Below are 21,748 nucleotides of genomic sequence, written 5' to 3'. Positions count from 1 at the left end.
CTTAAACACTCATCTCTGAACCCCCTAGTCCAGTCCTTTTTTTTCAAGCCCCTCTAGCCTAGCTGATGGTGAAGAAAAAAGATGTAACATAATGTCACACGGAACTTTTACTCTCCTTTTGTCAAACCTGGGATCTAAAATAACCTGGGTTTTCAAGTTCTTTTCCTTTAACTCAACATCCACTCAGACTTTCTTGTTTCTCTTTTTTTCACTTTTCAGTTATGGAAGACAATTGTACCTCTGTCTAATTGTAAAGTATTTTGTATATTTTATACTTTTCCCAGAGCAGAGGAATCAACTATAGCCTGCTGCCCCTAGAAGCTCTTCCAGTAGGGAACAAGGGTTGGGAAACTATGACCCTTGGGCCAGATCCAGCCAACCACCAGTTTACTTGTCTTTGTAAATAAAGTTTTACTGAAACGCAGTCACACCCATTCATTTTCCTATTGCCTATGACAGTTGTCTTGCTACAACAGAAGAGTCAAGTAGCCGTGACGCTGTCTTGCCCTTTACAGAAAAAGTTAGCTGACCCTGATCTAAAATCATGAAAATTATCCTCTGTCATTAAGGATAGAGATGGTAATAAGAACTTCTTTAGTAATAGTATGATAGTGATTACTATGTCAGCTACTTCTGGTTGAGTGGATAATTAGCAACAAATAGACAAAGGTAGAAGGAGAAAAAGGGAGGTGAAACAAAACACTGAAAAACAAAAGATCTGCAAGCTAGATATCCAGGTCCTAACTGCATGGTAAGTATTACAGATATATTAAATGAGGAACCATCCTGGCACTGAATGGGAACCAGGTGATACTCTGCCCTGCCTCCCAGCCTACCTGTTCTGCCAGCCAGGCAATATGCTTCACCTCTTTACTGCCTCCTGCTGTACTGGTTGCCCCAAGCATGGCGTTGAGTTCAGCCAACACCTGTGGGAGGAGAGCCATTATGTTGGTGTGGATAGCTACGAACCAGGAGTGTGCTGTGGCTGTATCTTTGCAGCGTAGGATCAACGTGTTCCTGCTATCAGGAGAATGTAGCTCTATCAATCTGTGTGGAAAAAGAAAAAAAAAAAAAGTGAGCTAGGACAGAAGTCACCAAACCTGCCAGGTTTAAAATACATAACTGCAAATCTATTTTAATTTTGCATTCTTCAAATAAATTTGTATACTCAAATAAAGATACTTTATTGGCTGGGCACGGTGGCTCATGCCTGTAATACTAGCACTTTGGGAGGCCAAGGCAGGCGGATTGCCTGAGCTCAGGAGTTCGAGACCAGCCTGGGCAACACGGTGAAACTCCGTCTCTGTTAATATATAAAAAATTAGCCGGACATGGTGGTGGGTGCCTGTAATCCCAGCTACTCAGGAAGCTGAGGCTAAGGCAGGAGAATCGCTTGAACCCAGGAGGCGGAGGTTGCAGTGAGCCAAGATCACACCACTGCACTCCAGCCTGGGCGACAGAGCGAGATTCTGTCTCAAAAAAAAAAAAGATACTTTCTCTTAATTCCCTAGAGTCCAATTCCAAAGAAAACAACACATGGAAAGATAAAAATCAGAGGCCGGGCACGGTGGCTCACTCCGGTAATCTCAGCACTTTGGGAGGCCAAGGCGGGTGGATTGCCTGAGGTCAGGAGTTTGAGGCCAGTCTGGTCAACATAGTGAAACCTCGACTCTACCAAAAATACAAAAAATTTAGCCGGGCGTTGGGGCGTGTGCCTGTAATCCCAGCTACTCGGGAGGCTGAGGCAGGGGAACTGCTTGAACCAGGGAGGTGGAGGTTGCAGTGAGCCGAGATCCAGCCTAGGTGACAGAGCGAAATTCTGTCTCAAAAAAAAAAAAAAATCAGAAAGACCAACTTGGGCTAGTTACTGAACCTGAGAAAAAATTAAAAAAAGAAACACCAACTGCTGGATCTGTCGTTTCGGTGTTAATGTAATAAGCTGAGGGAACTTACTGTAGAGTCTACAGTAGATCACTTTGCCTTAATTTCTATGTCTAAAAAATGAAAAGCATGCTTGCTGAACCACATAGGCACACTGTAAAGAAGGAACTGATAACCTTTTAAGCATTTAGGAAATTCTGGTATAAAGTAGTGCCAGCTTAAAAAGATGTACTGCCATATAATGAACTGAAATTTACATTATGTGAAATAAACAGAAAATTAGCGGCCAGGCATGGTGGCTCACGCTTGTAATCCCAGCACTTTGGGAGGCTGAGATGGGCAGATCACCTCAGGTCAGGAGTTTGAGACCAGCCTGGCCAACATGGCTAAACCCTGTCTCTACTAAAATATACAAAAATTAGCCAGGCGTGATGGCACATGCCTGTAATCCCAGCTACTGAGGAGGCTGAGGCAGGAGAATTGCTTGAACCCAGGAGCTGGAGGTTGCAGTGAGCCAAGATTGCGCCACTGCACTCCAGCCTGGGTGACAAAGCGAGACTCCCTCTCGGAAAAAAAAAAAAAAAAGAAAGAACAAGAAAATTAGCAGAAGATTATTACTCTGTAAAATTTGGAACTGTGTTTGGGTACTTTTATATGATTACTCCTCCAGTGAATTAGGTAGAAAAATAGTTAAGAGATCAACACTATAACTGTTCTGTATTAATGCTCACCAAGAGCAATCTGTATTTCAAAAGTAACCTTTAGAAAAGAGCTAAAATATTTTAAATATACATTGAAAAAATTATTTATAAAGCGATCTATTGAATATTGTTTTGTGTTTCAATCAAAGTTCTTGCAAAGATGAATTTTAAAAGTCAAATAAATAAATAAATGACTAAGATATATACTCTGCTGTGAACATATATATCTTTTAAAATGGAAAAAAAAAGCCATTAGTGTTTTTCATGGTAGGCTACAAATTGACAAACTGCCAATGACCAGGGAGAGAGTTTTCTTTACATTATTTTCTGAAGACAGTTTTTGCTGCCTAAAAGCACTATCATCAGATTCTATGCCACTTGTCAAAAAGATAAGCAATTTACAAGTATACTAGCATTTCTGCTTTGAAGCTCTTTTGTCACAGTTTCTAAACCCTTTATAATTCCAAATACTTTAAATTGTCATATTTTGTATTGCAAATATTCATTTTCATTTGAATTCTGGTTGGTCTATCCTTTCTTAAATAAACATTTATTGAGCACCTGCTACATGCCAAATATTGTGCTAGGCACTGGTATTGGAGATACAGTGATGAAAAAAGTAGATCATCTAGCTACTTCCAGGCCTACCTACCAGTCTATCCATCTTTTATATGCTGTCAAAGTTCTATGGTAACAGCAAAATAGGACAAAAGTTCTAGAAAATAGAAGACATAAAATAAGAGTTGTGGCTGGGCGCAGTGGCTTACGCCTGTAATCCCAGCACTTTGGGAGGCCGAGGCAGGTGGATAACGAGGTCAGTAGATCGAAACCATCCTGGCTAACATGGTGAAACCCCGTCTCTATTAAAAACACAAAAAATTAGCCGGGCGTGGTGGTGGGCGCCTGTAGTCCCAGCTACTCGGGAGGCTGAGGCGGAAGAATGGCATGAACCCGGAGGCGGAGCTTGCAGTGAGCCGAGATCATGCCACTGCACTCCAGCCTGGGCAGCAGAGCAAGACTCCATCTCAAGAAAATAAATAAATAAATAAGAGTCATGAACAGCCAAAGGGCTTAAGAAAAGTCCATATTTGAAAGTTCATGTTACTCAGAGGAAAACTTTCAGATAAAAAGTTTTAAGCTATTTGCTTTTTATTTAGATACAGTTCTGCTGAGCTCTTTGATTTCCTATTCTATACCTAAACATATTAAGACGTAGCTTGGTTCCAGAATTTAGAGGATCTTGAATAGCAGGTTAGGTCTGAATATTAATTGGTAACTTTTTTTTTTTTTTTTTTTGAGATGGAGTCTCGCTCTTCGCCCAGGCTGGAGTACAGTGGCACGATCTCAGCTCACTGAAACCTCTGACTGCCAGGTTCAAGCGATTCTCCTGCCCCAGCCTCCCAAGTAGCTGGGATTACAGGTACATGCCACCAAGCCTGGCTAATTTTTTGTATTTTTAGTAGAGACAGGGTTTCACCATGTTGGCCAGGCTGGTCTCGAACTCCTGACCTCAAGTGATCTGCCTGCCTCGGTCTCCCAAAGTGCTGGTATTACAGGCGTGAGCCACTGTGCCTGGCCTTAATTGGTAACTATTAATAACATAGAATCATTTAGAATTCTCAACAGGAGGGCAACATGATCAAAACAATTAACTTAAAAAATAATTTTATGAGACATTTGTACACCCATGTTTATAGCAGCATCATTCACAATAGTCAAAAGGTGGAAGCAACCCAAATGTCCATCAATGGATGAACAGATAAACAAAATGCAGTATATACATATAATGGCATTATTCAGCCTTAATAAGGACAGAAATCCTAACACATGTTACAACATGCATCAACATTGAGGATATTATACTAGTAAAATAAGCCAGTCACGAAAGAAGAAATAACATATGAGCCTACTTTCATGAAGTATCTAGAGCAAACTCACAGAAAGCAGAATGGTAGGTGCCAGGAGCTGAAGGAAGGGTGAAATGGGGAGTTTTTTAATGAGTAGAGTATTTTAGTTTTGCAAGAAGAAAAATTTCTGGACATTGGTTGTACAAAAATATGAATATACTTAACACTTCTGACCTGTACACTTAAAAATGATTAAGAAATTTCATGTTATGTGTATTTTACAATTTTAAAAAAATTAGGCCAAGTACAGTGACTCATGCCTGTAATCCCAACACTTTGGGGAGGCTGAGGCGGGGAAATCACTTGAAGCCAGGAGTTTGAGACCAGCCTAGGCAACAAAGTGAGAACCCATCTCTACAAAACTTTTTTTTTTGAGACGGAGTTTCGCTCTTTCACCCAGGCTGGAGTGCAGTGGCCCGATCTTGGCTCACTGCAACCTCTGCTTTCTGGTTTCAAGCAATTCTCCTGCCTCAGCCTCCCGAGTAGCTGGGACTACAGGCGCCCGCCACCACGCATGGCTAGTTTTTGTACTTTTAGTAGAGATGGGGTTTCACTATGTTGGCCAGGCTGGTCTCGAACTCCTGACCTCATGATCCGCCCGCCTCAGCTTCCCAAAGTGCTGGGATTACAGGCGTGAGCCACTGCGTCGCCCCCCACCCCAACCAATTTTTTTTTTTTTTTTGAGACAGAGTTTACCTCTTGTTGCCCGGGCTGGAGTGCAATGGCGCGGTCTCAGCTCACTGCAACCTCCACCTCCTGGTTTAAGCGATTCTCCTGCCTCAGCCTCCCAAGCTGGGATTACAGGCAAGTGCCACCAAGCCTGGCTAGTTTTTTGTATCTTTAGTAGAGAGGGGGATTCACCATGTTGGTCAGGCTGATCTGAAATTCCTGACCTCAGGTGATCCACCCGCCTCAGCCTCCCAAAGTGTTGGGATTATAGGTATGAACCATCGTGCCCAGCCCCAACAAAAAATTTTTCTTTCTTTTTTTTTTTTTTTTTAAGACGGAGTCTCGCTCTTTCGCCCAGGCTGGAGTGCAGTGTCATGATCTTGGCTCACTGCAAGCTCCGCCTCCCGGATTCAAGCCATTCTTTTGCCTCAGCCTCCTGAGTAGTTGTGACTACAGGCACCACCACCATGCCAGGCTAATTTTTTGTATTTTTAGTAGATACGGGGTTTCACCATGTTAGCCAGATGGTTTCGATCTCCTGACCTCGTGATCCGCCCACCTAGGCCTCCCAAAGTGCTGGGGTTACAGGCGTGAGCCACTGTGCACGGCCCTCAAATTTTTTTTTATCAGCCAGGCATGGTGACATACATCTGCAGTCCTAGCTATTAGCGAGGCTGAGGCGGGAGGATCTCTTGAGCACAGGAGTTCGAGGCTAGAGTGAGCTATGATAGTACCACTGTACTCCAGCCTGGGTGACAGAGTGAGATCCTGTCTCTAAAAAATAAATAAATAAAATAAAAAAAATAATAAAATAATTTTACGGTGGGATGTGAGATGAATTACAATAAAGACAGAAATGGCCTGGTGAGATTTAATTGAACGCAAGAAGAATGAGACTACACACAGAAGTCATCAGTAGGGACACAGATTACCGGGCAGAAATTCTTCCATCCTAAGAGCCCATTGCAGCCTTGACCATACAGGTCTCAAGTGATCCTCCCACCTCAGCCTCCCAGTTAACTGGGACTACTACAGGTGTGTATCACCACACCCAACTACCTTAAAAAAAAAATTTTTGTAGAGACAGGGTCTCACTATGTTGCCAGGCTGGTCTTGAACTCCTGGGCTCAAGTGACCCTCCTGCCCTGGCCTCCTAAAGTGCTAGGATTACAGGCATGAGCCACTGTGCTTGGTCCCTCTGTATATTTGGGATATCAGTCCTTTATTGGATATGTATTTTGTAAACATTTCTTCCCAATGTGTGGCTTGTCTTTTCATTCTCTTCAGTATCTTTTGCAGGGCTGAAGTTTTAAATTTTAAAGAGGTTCAACTTGTCAAGTTTTTTCTTTATGGATTGTGCGTTTGGGGTTGTATGTAAGAAGTCACCACCAAACTTAAAGGGGATTTTTTAAAAAGCATAATCTTACAAATCCAAGAACAGGAGAGGAGTGACTACAACAAAATTTTGGAAGCTAGTAAAGAGAGGAGTTAAATGACTTAGCTGATTTAAGAAAAGTGGAAAGAGCCAAATCCCAGCCAATCCATGTTGGAGAATCCCTAAGAGGCCGGGGAAGTGGTGGTACCAGTTACCTCTGGAAGTGAGAGTAAAGCATGCAGCTTTACTCTGCGTGGTATGCCTGAAAGCCTGTCAGCATTCCCCACATCCAGTGGCCAGTGATTGCCCCACCCTCATTCTAGCAGAAGATTCAGAATCACCCTCATCCCACCAAACTGGGTGGGGGAGGCAATGATGTCCTTATTTCAGATCGTATATCAGGCTGACTATTTTCTAGAGGGACTATTTATTTCCATCTAGTTGCTTTGGCACTGTAACCAGTATAACATCTTTTAAGCACATGCTAAAAGTTCAGCTGCAAAACCTTGACCAGAAATTTCCTTCACTCCTCCTACTGACCTACTTAGCACTACAGATAGGAATCAGTTCATCCTTCTCGAGGCACAGAATGTTCACCTTCTGAAAGTCTTTACACATCATACAATTCTTAGGACAATCTCTCAGACATTCCTCCTTTGACACAGTCTGAGTTCTGAAAATCCTGATGTCTCAGATCCTAGTTATTAATAACTGGAAGAATGGAAAATAAATCTGTTATAAAATAAAACTAAGCCTGATTAAACACAAGTAGATACCGGGACCACTGGGCTGAAAAAAGATGAGAATAGACAGTGAGTTATTTCCCACTGACAGTTAACCAGCTTTTTTGTTTTTGTTTTTGAGACAGAGTCTTGCTCTGTCGCCCAGGCGGGAGTGCAGTGGCACAATCTTGGCTCAATGCAAGCTCCGCCTCCTGGGTTCACGCCATTCTCCTGCCTCAGCCTCCCGAGTAGCTGGGACTACAGGCGCCCGCCACCACGCCCGGCTAATTTTTTGTATTTTTAGTAGAGATGGGGTTTCACCATGTTAACCAGGATGGTCTCAATCTCCTGACCTCGTGATCCACCCGCCTCGGCCTCCCAAAGTGCTGGGATTACAGGTGTGAGGCACCACGCCCGGCCACTTAACCAGTTTTTTATGAAAAGAAAAATTTTGCGATTTTTCTTGAAAAGGGATTGTGAAATAGAAAATTAAATTAAAAGAAACAGCAAAGAAGCTCCAAAATAGGACTGATGAGTCTAGGATCCAAAAGAGTCCACCTTTGAAGAAACCATTAAAACTGACAAAGGGGGCCAGGCGTGGTGGCTCACGCCTGTAATCCCAGCACTTTGGGAGGCCAAGGTGGGTGGATCACGAGGTCAGGAGATCGAGACCATCCTAGCTAACACAGTGAAACCCCATCTCTACTAAAAATACAAAAAATTAGCCGGGCGTGGTGGCGGGCGCCTGCAGTCCCAGCTACTTGGGAGGCTGAGGCAGGAGAATGGCGTGAACCCGGGAGGTGGAGCTTGCAGTGAGCCAAGATCGTGCCACTGCACTCCTGCCTGGGCGACAAAGACTCCATCTCAAAAAAAAAAAAAAAACTGACAAAGGGGACAAAGTAATTTGTAAAGCCTACTGCTATTTTAAAAGAAAATTCCAATGAAAACTTTGCTAATAAAAATATGGAGACAATCTGCCAGTAATCATTTGGGTCCACAAGGGAGAAGAGGAGACAGCTATGTGTGAAGTTTTGGCCTCTTGTCAAACGAGAGGATTTTCTGAGAAATGCAATTAACATTTTGATCAGATGAATCAAATCAATGTTTAGGTACACAGGATTCTGTAAGTCTAGCTTACTTTACTTCTCCTGTTTAGCAAAGTCTTTGATATAACTTATGTGTTCAACTTAGTAATAATCATATAATTGTACACATTATAAAGGCAAAATTTACCTTTTACATGGAAAATAGCCAATGTGAAGATGACTGAGGCACTGTGAACCAATGCAAAGAACACGGATTTACATTTCCGAAAGGAGTGTTTAAGAACACCTTGTTCTTCCTAAACTTCACACTGCCTACAATACTGATTGCTAAGGAAGGGGCTCATGTTCTCTCCTTGGACTTCATCATTATTTAATAAGTGTTCGCTTTCCAGAATGAAATACGTATAATTACCAGATGCATCAAGATGCATCCAGTGAGGTCTTGAAAACTCAAGGTAGAGGAAGGGAGTAAAATTCCTCTTCCCCTGTACTTACTCATTCTGATCATTAGCACTTTTTACTTTTTCTCAGCTCTACGGAACTAAATCAAAGCAGTAAAGCAGAAGAAAAGGGTATTTCCCTCTAATACCAAACACATTTTTGGTTTAGAAAGTGAAGGCTTTAGATAAGAATGAAGAATGAGCCACAAAAAGATTCCACTATGCACCCATCACAAAAGTAAATATTAAAAAGACTGACACCTTTTGGTGAGGATGTGGAGCAATGGAAACTCTCATATATTGGCAGGAACATAAAATGGCACAATTACTTTGGAAGAAAGTCTGGCAGTTTATTTTATTTTTTTATTTTTAGTAGAGATGGGGTTTTGCCATGTTGGGCCGGCTGGTCTCAAACTCCTGACCTCAGGTGATCCACCCGCCTCGACCTCCCAAAGTACTGGAATTACAGGCATGAACCACTGTGCCCAGCCTGGCAGTTTGTTGTTGTTTTTGAGACGGAGTTTCACTCTTGTTGCCCAGGCTGGAGTGTAAGTAATGGTGCGATCTCAGCTCACCACAACCTCCGCCTACCGAGTTCATGCGATTCTCCTCCCTCAGCCTCCCTAGTAGCTGGGATTACAGGCATGAGCCACCACGCCCAGCTAACTTTGTATTTTTAGTAGAGACGGGGTTTCTCCATGTTGGTCAGGCTGGTCTTGAACTCCTGACCTCAGGTGATCTGCCCACCTCGGCCTCCCAAAGTGCTGGGATTACAGGCGTCAGCCACTGTGCCTGGCCTAGTTCCTTTGACCCAGCAATTCCACTCCTACGAATTTACCCAACAGAAATGAAAATGTTTCTGAGGCCTTTAAATCAGAAGAAAAAAAAAATAGGACAGTACAAAAATATTCAGTAACTTTATTAATACTAACTCCACACTGGAAATTGTTCAAGTGACTATCAATAAAAAACAGATAAACAAATGGATATTTCCTTTAACAGAGCTGAGATAAATTTAAGGACCAATGAGCTCCAAGTTATTTTATTATTTTATTTTTATTTCTTTTTGAGACAGAATCTCACTCTGTCACCTGGTGTGTCCAGGCTGGAGTGCAGTGGCACAATCTCGGCTCACTGCAACCTCCACCTCCCAGGTTCAAGCAATTCCCATGCCTCAGCCTCTTGAGTAGCTGGGATTACAGGTGTGTGCCACCATGCCTGGGCAATTTTTTGTTATTTTTAGTACAGACAGGGTCACAAACTCCTAGCCTCAAGTGATCTGCCCGCCTCAGTCTCCCAAAGTGCTAGGATTACAGGCATGAGCCCCCAGCCCTGAGTTATTTTATAGATATTATTTATTCTCATTCTAAAGTACATAGTTGAGCAGATATTATGTCCATTCTACAGAGAAAACAGGGGAACAGAGAAATTAAGGAACTTATTTAAGGTCACAAGGACACTAACAATGCCTATAATAATAACTTGAGAACTTATTATTGTCTTATTTAATCCTCCTATAATCTTATTTTATACAGGGGAAATGCAAGGCTTGTGGAAAACAAGTAGCTTGACCAACATTATGAAGCCTATCTTCCTAAATTCTATCTTCTCTCATAACTGAGGTCTAATTAGTTAATGGTTCTGTACATTTTTTCTGCCAAGACACACAGATGTTCACATTCCCATGAGTATAGCCAAAGTTATGCATATTTTTTGCAAACTCCTTGTAATCCTACTACTTTTATGTCTAAAAAACGCATGGAAATGCAAGTATAAGTGGTATCAACATAGGAATAACCTTGAATCTCTTCCAATTTATATTTTACAAAAAGCAAATCATTCGCAAAATTTTTTATTTTTTTAAATTTTTTTTTGAGACAGAGTTTTGCAAAGTGCTGCAGTCTCAGCTCACTGCAACCTCCACCTCCTGGGTTCAAGCAATTCTCCTATCTCAGCCTCCCGAATAGCTGGGATTACAGGCGTGCACCACCACACCTGGCTAATTTTTGTATTTTTAGTAGAAACGGGGTTTCACCATGTTGGCCAGGCTGGTCTCGAACTCCTGATATCAAGTGATCCACCCACCTTGGCCTCTCAAAGTGCTGGGATTACAGGTGTGAGCCACTGCACCCGGCCAAATTTTGATATCTTAAGTAAAATTAGAACAAGTTACTTTGCAGCATTAAGACTGAGAATCTCAAAACTAGCGTGGATCTTCTAAGACCTTTCCTTATATAGCATGCCATGGTCGAGTAGACTGATCATCTACTGAAAAGGAAGGTATAATGGTACAATTCTTGTAGCCCCAAACTGCCCTCTCCATTTGGTTCTGAAAATCTATTTCACATCTGACCATCATGAAATGTCTTTAGTGTATAAATATGTCAAAGAGAATTCAGCCCCCAAGTTTTAACAAAGACCAAGGTTAACTGGACTTCAATCCTTAGTGAATGACGAAGTAGCACAACGTTTAGCAATACAGCCAAGTCATATCATCTTCTTCCTTCCTTCTTTGCCCACTCCCACAACCCTGGGTTTCTATAGAAACTTTATAACGTTTTGCCTTTTTCTTCAATACCCAGCTACATCAGCAGCACTACAGGTACCTATTCTCAGAAATTATTTATGGCCAGGAGCGGTGGCTCATGCCTGTAATCCCAGCACTTTGGGAGACCAAAGCGAGTAGATTGCTGGAATCTAGGAGTTGGAGACCACTCTGGGCAATGTAGCAAAACCCTGTCTCTACAAAAAATACAAAAATTAGCTGGGCACAGTGGCATGCACCTGCAGTCCCAGCTACTTGGAAGGCTGAAGCAGGGGAATTACTTGAGCCCAGGAGGCAGAGGTTGCAGTGAGCTGAGACCATGCCATTGTACTCTAGCCTAGGCGAGGGGAGTGAAGCCCTGTCTCAAAAAAAAAAAGAAACGATTTATAACAAAATTGACTCTATACTTTTCTCAGCCTGACAGCTAGTTGACAAATGTAGTTGTAATTTGTTCTTCTTTATCACATTGTTTCTCCATTCTATTTAATTCTCTAAGGCCCCTAACTTTAAAAAAAAAAAAAAAAAAAAAGCCCATGATTAACAGACCAAGGGCTCTATATAAATGTATCTCTTTTTTTCTCTCTGTCTCTCTCTTTTTTTTGTAGAGATAGGGTCTTGTTATGTTGCCCAAGCTGGTCTTAAACTCCTGGCCTCAACCAATCCTTCTGCCTCAGCCTCCCAAAGTATTGGGATGATAGGTGTGAGCCACCACCATGTCTAGCTCAAATGTATCTCATTTGTTTATTTTATTTTATTTTATTTTATTTGAGACAGAGTCTCGTTCTGTCACCCAGACTGGAGTGCAGTGGCGCAATCTCGGCTCACTACAACCTCTGCCTCCCACGTTCAAGCAATTCTCCTGCCTCGGCCTTCCAAGTAGCTGGGATTACAGGTGCCTGCCACCATGCCTGGCTGTTTTGTATTTTTAGTGGAGACAGGGTTTCACCATATTAGCCAGGCTGGTCTTGAACTACTGAACTGAAGTAATCCACCTGCCTCGGTCTCCCAAAGTGCTGGGATTACAGGCGTGAGCCACCTCGCCCAGCCCAAATTAAATTCTTACTTTATGAAAAGAATATAAAATTCCTTTAAAGATCAAGCTGTGTTGCACTTAGATGATTCAACATACACACAACCTTCCAGAAATAAACCTATATGTAGCACAAAGTAATTTCTACAATGTCTTGAACTTTTAAAACAAAGCCAACAATTTAAATACATCAGATTATAATTTTCAAAATGTGTTTACATAGTAGTCAGTTAAGACTTTTCTTAAGAGACAGGATATTGTTCTGTCACCCAGGCTACAGTGCAGTGGCACAATCCTAGCTCACTGCAGCCCTTGAACTCTTGGGTTCAAGTGATCCTCCCACCTCAGCCTCCCAAGTAGCTAGGACTACAGGTGCATGCCAGTATGCCTGGCTAATTTTTTTTTTTTAAATGCTGTAGAGGCGAGGTCTCACTGTGTTGCCCAAGTTGGTCTTAAACTTCTGGCTTTTAAGCAATTCTCTAACCCTGGCCTCCCAAAGTGCTGGGATTACAGATGTGAGCCATTGTGCCCAGCTGAGTTAAGACTTTTTAAAAATACTATTTCTTGAGAACCTACTATATGTGCTTGGCTCTGTGTAAGGGCCTTCATAGGTACCATCTCATTTAATCTGCACACTAAGTACCATTATCCCTTTTTTTAAAGATGATGACATGGTGGTGTATGGAAGTGAAGGGACTTGCTCAGAACCCTACTTTGAGCAGGTGACCTAGTTGGGATTCAGACCAAGGTCTGTCTGACTGCAGAGCTCAGTTCATTCCAGCAAACCACATAATATACTACAGAGCAGAAGCTTTAAAGCCTTAAACACCCAAGGAGGCCATTCAGTTTCTTGGTGTCTTCTGCGCTCCATTCCATCCTGATCAGGGACCTGGCTGTGCATTAAGATCAGAGGAGACCATAATAGTGAAAACACATTATAAAAAGTCTGTCCTTAACTATGTCTTTGGGCAAGTTATTTTCATCTTTTTTCCACTAATCTCTAACCTAACATTCGGTCTACCAGTGCCACTTCATTGAGTTAATGAAGACAAAGTTATAGAACACATATGATTATAGAACTAGGAGGGACATCAGAAATTATCCAATCTAATTTTCTCATTTTGCAAATGAGGAAACTGAGGTCAAGGGAAGCTAACTTGCCAGAGTCACACTGCTGGTTGATTCAGCCAGAACCATAATGCAGACCTCTAACTCTATACTACCTACAGTATAAGGAATTTCCATCTAAGGAGATATTTAAAAATTTATCTTTAACAAGACTTCTTTTTTTTTTTAATATATATATATTTTTTATTACACTTTAAGTTTTAGGGTACACGTGCACATTGTGCAGGTTAGTTACATATGTATACATGTGCCATGCTGGTGCGCTGCACCCACTAACTCGTCATCTAGCATTAGGTATATCTCCCAATGCTATCCCTCCCCCCTCCCCCCACCCCACCACAGTCCCCAGAGTGTGATATTCCCCTTCCTGTGTCTATGTGATCTCATTGTTCAATTCCCACCTATGAGTGAGAAATGGATAAATTCCTCGACACATACACTCTCCCAAGACTAAACCAGGAAGAAGTTGAATCTCTGAATAGACCAATAACAGGAGCTGAAATTGTGGCAATAATCAATAGTTTACCAACCAAAAAGAGTCCAGGACCAGATGGATTCACAGCCGAATTCTACCAGAGGTACAAGGAGGAACTGGTACCATTCCTTCTGAAACTATTCCAATCAATAGAAAAAGAGGGAATCCTCCCTAACTCATTTTATGAGGCCAGCATCATTCTGATACCAAAGCCGGGCAGAGACACAACCAAAAAAGAGAATTTTAGACCAATATCCTTGATGAACATTGATGCAAAAATCCTCAGTAAAATACTGGCAAAACGAATCCAGCAGCACATCAAAAAGCTTATCCACCATGATCAAGTGGGCTTCATCCCTGGGATGCAAGGCTGGTTCAATATACGCAAATCAATAAATGTAATCCAGCATATAAACAGAGCCAAAGACAAAAACCACATGATTATCTCAATAGATGCAGAAAAAGCCTTTGACAAAATTCAACAACCCTTCATGCTAAAAACTCTCAATAAATTAGGTATTGATGGGATGTATTTCAAAATAATAAGAGCTATCTATGACAAACCCACAGCCAATATCATACTGAATGGACTTCTTTCAATTATAAAGTAATACATATTCAAAGTGAAAAAAGTAATAACAACATTACAGAACGACATAAAAGGAAGAAAAGATGCCCCCTCTTTCTTTCACCCCTTTAGTCTTATTTGACACCCTAGAGGTAAAGCCATTAACAGTTTCTTGTGTGTCTGTTCAAAATTTTTTCTACACATATACATGTATATATGTAGAATAACTTAAAATGTGGAACCCCAAAAATGCATCTCTCACCTCAGACAGATGTTTTCCTCTATATAACTGAGTTAACAGAGTCATATAATACTGCAACATGTCCTTAAGTTTGTAAAGCTGTAGGTATGATGTTCTTGTTAGCTACACCTCACCTGTTTTCCAGATCCGGCATGCTTAGGTTTCTAGCAGCAAAGCACATTTTGAGAGGGATGATCTTCCTGTCCTTGGTGCTGTTCTGGTGTTTTGGCGAACCAGAGTCCTCACTGCCACTAAAGCTTGGTGACTGGGGGGCTGCACCTTCCCACGGCAGATCTGATACTAATGATGGCTTCTTGATATATGGTGTTACTTCTCGGATGAACTTGACTATGAACAAAAAAATCAAAGAAGAAGGTTAGTAATTTTGCTTCCTATAATAAATGATAACTAAAGTATTCACATACATGCTATATCTATAACAAAGTGGAGGAAATAGCTGGGCGCGGTGGCTCACTCCTGTAATCCCAGCACTTTGGGAGGCCGAGGCGGGTGGATCACTTGAGGTCAGGAGTTCAAGGCCAGCCTGGTCAACGTAGTGAAACCCCGTCTCTACCAAAAATACAAAAAATTAGGTGAGCGTGGTGGCATGCGCCTGTAGTCCCAACTACTCAGGAAGCTGAGGCAGGAGAATTGCTTGAACCCAGGAGGCGGTGGCTGCAGTGAGATTGTGCCACTGCACTCCAGCCTGGGCGACAGAGCAAGACTCTGCCTCAAAAACAAACAAACAAACAAACAAAAAATGGGGGAAAAAAGTAAGTTAAAGAGCCATGAATCCCCTGGAGATAGATTCTAAGACAGACCCATCTAGGCTTTAGATGACTCAACCTTTAGAAACTTCTCCATACTTCTACCCACTGGTTCCCTGTCTTCTCAAGCCATATAGAACAAACTTAATCTCTCTTCTACATGAGAACTCTGTAATTATCTGAAGACAGATTTTTCTCTTCTCTCTCCTCCCCATACTAAGCTAAGTATTTCTATTTCCATTCAACTCAATCAACTTTTATTAGCTACCTACCAAGTGTTGGGAATTAGGCTAGCCAGTAAAGACACAAGGGCAAATGAGCCATGGATTCTATCCCTCAAGGAATGCCCAGCCTTGCAGGGGAGACAGCTATGTAAACAGGCCATTACAGTTCTTAAAATCAAGTGCAAAAATAAAGTATATTCAAGATAAGGTATGATCTAATAAGCACAAAGCCAACTCAACTGATCCCCCTTGCTTGTTCAAAATACTCTATTTCCATTAATGTGGCCCCAAATGAAAATCAAGCTTTTAGTAGAGTAGATAGGAAGCTTTTTTAAGTTCAAATTTAAAACTCATAAAATACTTGTTTTACTTCAGTCATGACTACAATTACTGTCACTTGAGGCATGGTGTTCTTGTTTCAAAAACTAGACAAACTGGCTGGGCACAGTGGTACACACAGTTTCTCCTGTGAATAGGTAACACATGCACATAAAACAAAACTCAAGAGGTATAAAAGGTTTTATAATAAAAGTCCAGATTTCTAGCTACCCTGTCTCCATTCCTAGAGGCAACGATTCAAAGAGATGCCTGGTATGCTAAGCATGTATGAAAATAAACACATACACATGCGTGTATATCTGATCATACATATGGTAGTACATTATGCTTACCGTGCTGCACCTTAGTTTTTTTATTTAATAAGGTTGATAGTCTTTTATAGGCCTAATAGTTGATAGCTCATTCTACAGCATGATGTGGTCATAGAGATGCCTTTGGAATCAAGAAGACCTTGTTCAAATCCTAACTGTGCTTGCTACTCAAAGCTATGTGACCGCACTTAACTGTTCTGAGGTCCTCATCTACAAAATGGGAGTAACACTAAGCAAATAAAAATTTCAGGCACATACTAAACATTCAATAAATACAGTAGGCACCTTTCTTTTTCCTTCCCTAAATTAGAAAGTTAGAGAAGAGTTAAAAAATTTTAATGGTAATCAGTAGAAGAGTTAAAGTTATTTTCTTATACATTATTAAAAAAGATTTACTGAAATTAAGTATAATAATAAAAAATATAACAATTCCAATGCTAGAATTTAGATGTAGTATATCTCTGTGCTTTTTGTGCATAGTTATAATACACGTGCTTCTGGGTAGCTGCCTCAGGTCACCAAGGAGATTTTTTTACCCTAGAAAAATCAGCAGGAGTGCAGTCAGTATAACCCTTGAGCAGCTGACTCAAGCATTTCAATACATACTTCAGCTTTATGCTTTGAAGGACTTTGGCAGAAATTCCTAAGGTTTCCAGTTACTGCAAATGGCAGAGGCATGCTTTTTGAACATTTAAGGCAGTACACTATTGGGCTACCAACTGGAGGAAATTAAAGACATTCTAAATGAATTCTTGAATAATATAGTGGTTAGAAAGAACCCTTAACGATCTACTCAGTTCATTCAATCACACAGTAGCATCACTGAACTGATTACTACACACATCCTAAAACAAAAACAGACATACACATACAATTTATGTATTGCCTTATTAAAAGAGCAATGAATTTTATCTGAGTTGATGGCAATGCAGTCCGTACCCCCATCTAATTAGCCATCCAGAATGGCTGAAGAGCTGTGGATGGACATCTGTTTCTATGTTTGGGAATGGCAAAAAGTTAACAGTCTTCTGTTTTAATCCTATGTTAAGGCCTTAACCTGGACACGTGGCTGGATAAGCAGAGCCTTTACACCCCCACATGGAGCTTTCAGTTCAACTCAGAATCCACAACATATTTCAGAATCATTTCATTTTTCCTGATAGTTGAAGATAATCCTCAAAATAATTTAATTAAACACTGATGTTTACAAACTGTTTTGAGTGTTCAGATGCTGAAGCTAATTTTCTTTCTTCCATTCACGTATCCCTTTTTTTTTTTTTTTTAAGATGCAGTCTCACTCTGTCGCCCAGGCTGGAGTGCAGTGGCACAATCTCAGCTCACTGCAAACTCCGCCTCCTGGGTTTCACGCCATTCTCCTGCCTCAGCCTCCCCAGTAACTGGGACTACAGGCGCCCGCCACCACGCCCGGCTAATTTTTTGTATTTTTAGTAGAGACGGGGTTTCACTGTGCTAGCCAGGATGGTCTCGATCTCCAGACCTCGTGATCCACCCGCCTTGGCCTCCCAAAGTGCTGGGATAACAGGCTTGAGCCACCATGCCCGGCCTCACGTATCCCTTTTACTGAACGTGAAGGTGGCTTCCTCCCACCCCAAAAGCATTACTGTGATCCCTTCTCTTCTTTAGAGTGACAAAAACACATACATGTACTGCACACATGTACCTGTAAAGATGTCTGGAAGGAACTTAATCAAAATATCAATAGTGCTTATATACAGGTGTAGGATTGCATTTTTTTCTTTATGTTGTTCTGTATATTTAAAATTTTTGTTAAGTCCATAGTATTTATTTTAAAAACTTATTTAAGAAATGAAGAAAACTTATTCTGAGACCTTGTTCAAACTCTATCTTAATTTTATTTTTGAGACAGGGTCTCATTCTGTCCCTCAGGTTGGAGTGCAGTGGCACAATCATAGCTCACTGTAACCTCAAATTCTTGGGTTCAAGTGATCCTGCCTCAGCCTCCTGAGTAGCTGCAACTATAGGCACACACCAACACATCTGGCTAACTTTTTAATTTTTTGTAGAGACAAGGTCTTGCTATTTTGCCCAGGCTGATCTCAAACTCCTGGCTTCAAGCAAGCCTCCCGCCTTAGCCTCTCAAAGCGTTGGGATTACAAGCATGAGCCACCACCCAGCCTCTTGCTCAAACTTTAAACATGAAAGACATGTAAACGGAAATCTTGAGGCTTCAAAAACTATAATGCAGGGGATAGGATCCAAAATCCAACTGATTCTTACTGAATTCTAAGCTCTAATGAATAAGGTTATGAAGAGTTCCATGTTTGGGGCATGAGGCAGCATCTGATTTTAAACTGAATGCAAGTGGCTTCTTTTTTTTTTTTTTTTGAGACAAGGTCTGGCTCTATCACCCAGGCTGAAGTGCAGTGGCATGATCTCAGCTCACTGCAACCTCCGCCTCCTGGGCTCAAACCATCCTCCCATCTTAGCCTCCTGAGTGGCTGAGACCACAGGTGCACACCACCATACCCACCTAATTTTTGTATTTTTAGTAGAGACAGGGTTTTGCCATGTTGCCCAGGCTGGTCTCTAATTGGTGAGCTCAAACAATCCACCCGCCTTGGCCTCCCAAAGGGCTGGGATTATAGGTATGAGCCACTGCACCCCACCTGTTAAGTGGCTTTTTTTTTTTTTTAGTAGAGACGGGGTTTCACCATGTTGGCCAGACTGCTTGCCAACTCCTGACCTCAAGTGATCTGCCCACCTCGGAGTCTCCCAAAGTGCTGGGATTACAGGCTTGAGCCACCACGCCCACCCTGGCTTTTTAAAGCTTATCTAGGCTGGTGCTGAGCATGGTGGCTCACACCTGTAATCCCAGCACTTTGGGAGGCCGAGGTGGGTGGATCACGAGGTCAGGAGTTCAAGACCCGTCTGGCCAAGATGGTGAAACCCCATCTCTACTAAAAAATATAAAAATTTGCCGGGTGCGGTGGCAGGCACCTGTAATCCCAGCTATTGGGGAGGCTGAGGCAGGAGAATTGCTTGAACCCAGGTGGCAGAGGTTGCAGTGAGCTGAGATTGTGCCACTGCACTCCAGCCTGGGCTAGAAAGTGAAGCTCCATCACAAAAAAAAAAAAAAAAAAAAAGCTTATCCAGGCCGGGCATGGTGGCTCATACCTGTAATCCCAGCACTTTGGGAGGCCGAGGCGAGTGGATCACTTGAGGTCAGGAGTTCGAGACCAGCCTGGCCAACATGGCGAAAGTCCATCTCTACTAAAAATACAAAATTAGCCAGGTGTGGTGGCGGGCACCTGTAATCCCAGCTACTTAGGAGGCTGAGGCAGGAGAACTGCTTGAACCCGGGAGGCAGAGGTTACAGTGAGCCAAGGTCATGCCATTGCACTCCAGCCTGGACAACAAGAGCAAAACTCCATCTCAAACAAACAAACAAATAAACAAAACAAAACAAAAACCTTATCCAAAAAGATACATAATAGGGCAGACACAGCCTATGGCTGCAAACACACATATTTGGATAAATGGATCAACCTCTTTTATAAACATCAACTTCTCATATAATCGTTATGTTCCTCTTTATCTCTAACTCTTACCTTTTTCATGCTCCAACTGGTGATCTTTACTATGAGTTTAAGTGAAACTAAGTTAGTCACACAACATTATTTCCCCTGCTTTTGCAAGCAAGTTTGTTCCTGGATTATTCTCAGAGTGGAATATCTGGCTGTGCATTTTGCACAGGAATGAGTTATGTTGACAGTCACTGTTAAAGTATTCTCTCAGGAGGATTCTCTCCAACCTCATCCCAAGCTCCTCTCTCAAGTCAGGAGGCTGATAAATGACCACCAAAAACACGAGGAAGGAATTGCTTTGCTTTGAGTAAAAAGCCTTTTACATTCTCAACTTGCAGGTGTCTTTCAGCTCAAGTCTCCTGGCCATTTGGGGTTTGAGTAGACTGCAGTCTAGAGTCTGGTGACATGAACCTTGAATGAGTTCAGAGTGACTCTTTCACTCTTCCTCTTCATTCTAAAATAACATAGCAAATTCACTAATTTATTGAGCTCCTACTATATACCAGGAACTGTTTTAGGCATGTAGAATTATTAGCCAGTGAATAAAATATGCAAAAAATAATAATGTAATTAATAATTTAATGAAATTCTAGAGAAATGAAAACTTACATTCACACAAAAGCCTGTACACTAATGTTCTTAGCAGCTCTATTCATAAGTACCACAGCTGGAAACAACCCAAATTTCCTTCAATGGAAGTGAATGGATAAACTGTGATACAGCTATAGAATAGAACACTATTCAGAAATAAAAAGGAACAAACTATTTATAACTCAGTAACTTGGATGAATCTGAAAGGCATTATACCAGTCTCAAAAGTTATATGACCCCATTATTGAAAAGAAAAAAATATATGATGAAAAATTCAGTGGTTTCTAGCCAGGCGCCGTGGCTCATGCCTGTAATCCCAGCACTTTGAGAGGCTAAAGTGAGCAGATCACTTGAGGTTAGGAGTTCAAGACCAGCCTGGCCAACATGGTGAAACCCCACCTCTGCTAAAAATACAAAAATTAGCCAGGCATAGTGGTGCACGCCTGTAAGCCCAGCTACTCAGGAGGCTGGGGCAGGAGGCTTGAACCCAGGAGGCAGAGGTTGCAGTGAGCTGAGATTGCGCCACTGCACTCCAGCCTGGGCAACAGAGCGAGACCCTGCCTTGACTAAATAAATAAATAAATAAATAAAAATAAATTCAGTGGTTTCTAAGGGTTAGGGGTGAGAAGGGATATGATTATAAAGGGATATAGCACAACAGAGTTTTCTGAAACCATGGAACGGTCCTGTATCCTGATTGTGGTGACAGTTACAAGAATTTATGTATGTGTCCAGATTCATAGAACTGTATACCTTAAGGGGAAAAAATTCAATTGTACAGTATGATAATTACAAAATAAAATAAGTAAATTATACAGTATATTGGAAGATGTTAAGTGTAATGGGAAAAGGAAACACAGCAAGGGAAGGGGTCAGAAATGCTGCCCAGGGTGTCAGTTTGTAAATTTTAAATATGGTAGTTAGGGTAAGCCATTAATAAGATGTTTGAACAAAGACTTTAGGAGATGGGGGAGTTGGCCATGCAAATATCTGGGAGAAACATTCCAGCCAGGGAGACAGTGTTAGGACAGTAACAGGAGTTACTAACAGGAGTGTTAGACAGTAAGGAGACCCAGAGTAACTGGAGCTGGGTAAGTGAGGGGGACAGAGTAGTAAATGGGGTCACAAAGGTAACGGGGCTGGGAGGCAGACCATGTACGGCCTTTTAGGTCATGGCAAGGACTTTGGCTTTTATTCTGAAACAGGAAGCTATTGGGAGATT

The 21,748-nt window shown here is 41.7% G+C and overlaps 1 protein-coding gene across 1 annotated transcript in view; it reads right to left on the bottom strand.

Annotated features, from left to right (window-relative positions):
- The window catches only part of SNTB2 (syntrophin beta 2), a 129,604-nt gene that overhangs the window by 46,653 nt on the left and 61,203 nt on the right, over positions 1-21,748 (bottom strand). The window contains exons 2-3 of the mRNA XM_034940562.3: positions 14,863-15,076; positions 837-1,047 (exon numbers count right to left, since the gene is read on the bottom strand). Of these exons, the coding sequence (XP_034796453.2) occupies positions 837-1,047; positions 14,863-15,076 (425 nt within the window). The remainder of the gene's footprint in view (positions 1-836; positions 1,048-14,862; positions 15,077-21,748) is intronic.

This window comes from Pan paniscus, chromosome 18, assembly GCF_029289425.2.
Source record: "Pan paniscus chromosome 18, NHGRI_mPanPan1-v2.0_pri, whole genome shotgun sequence".
Classification (NCBI taxonomy): Eukaryota; Metazoa; Chordata; class Mammalia; order Primates; family Hominidae; genus Pan; species Pan paniscus.
This window is presented reverse-complemented; position numbering and strand designations above follow the sequence as displayed.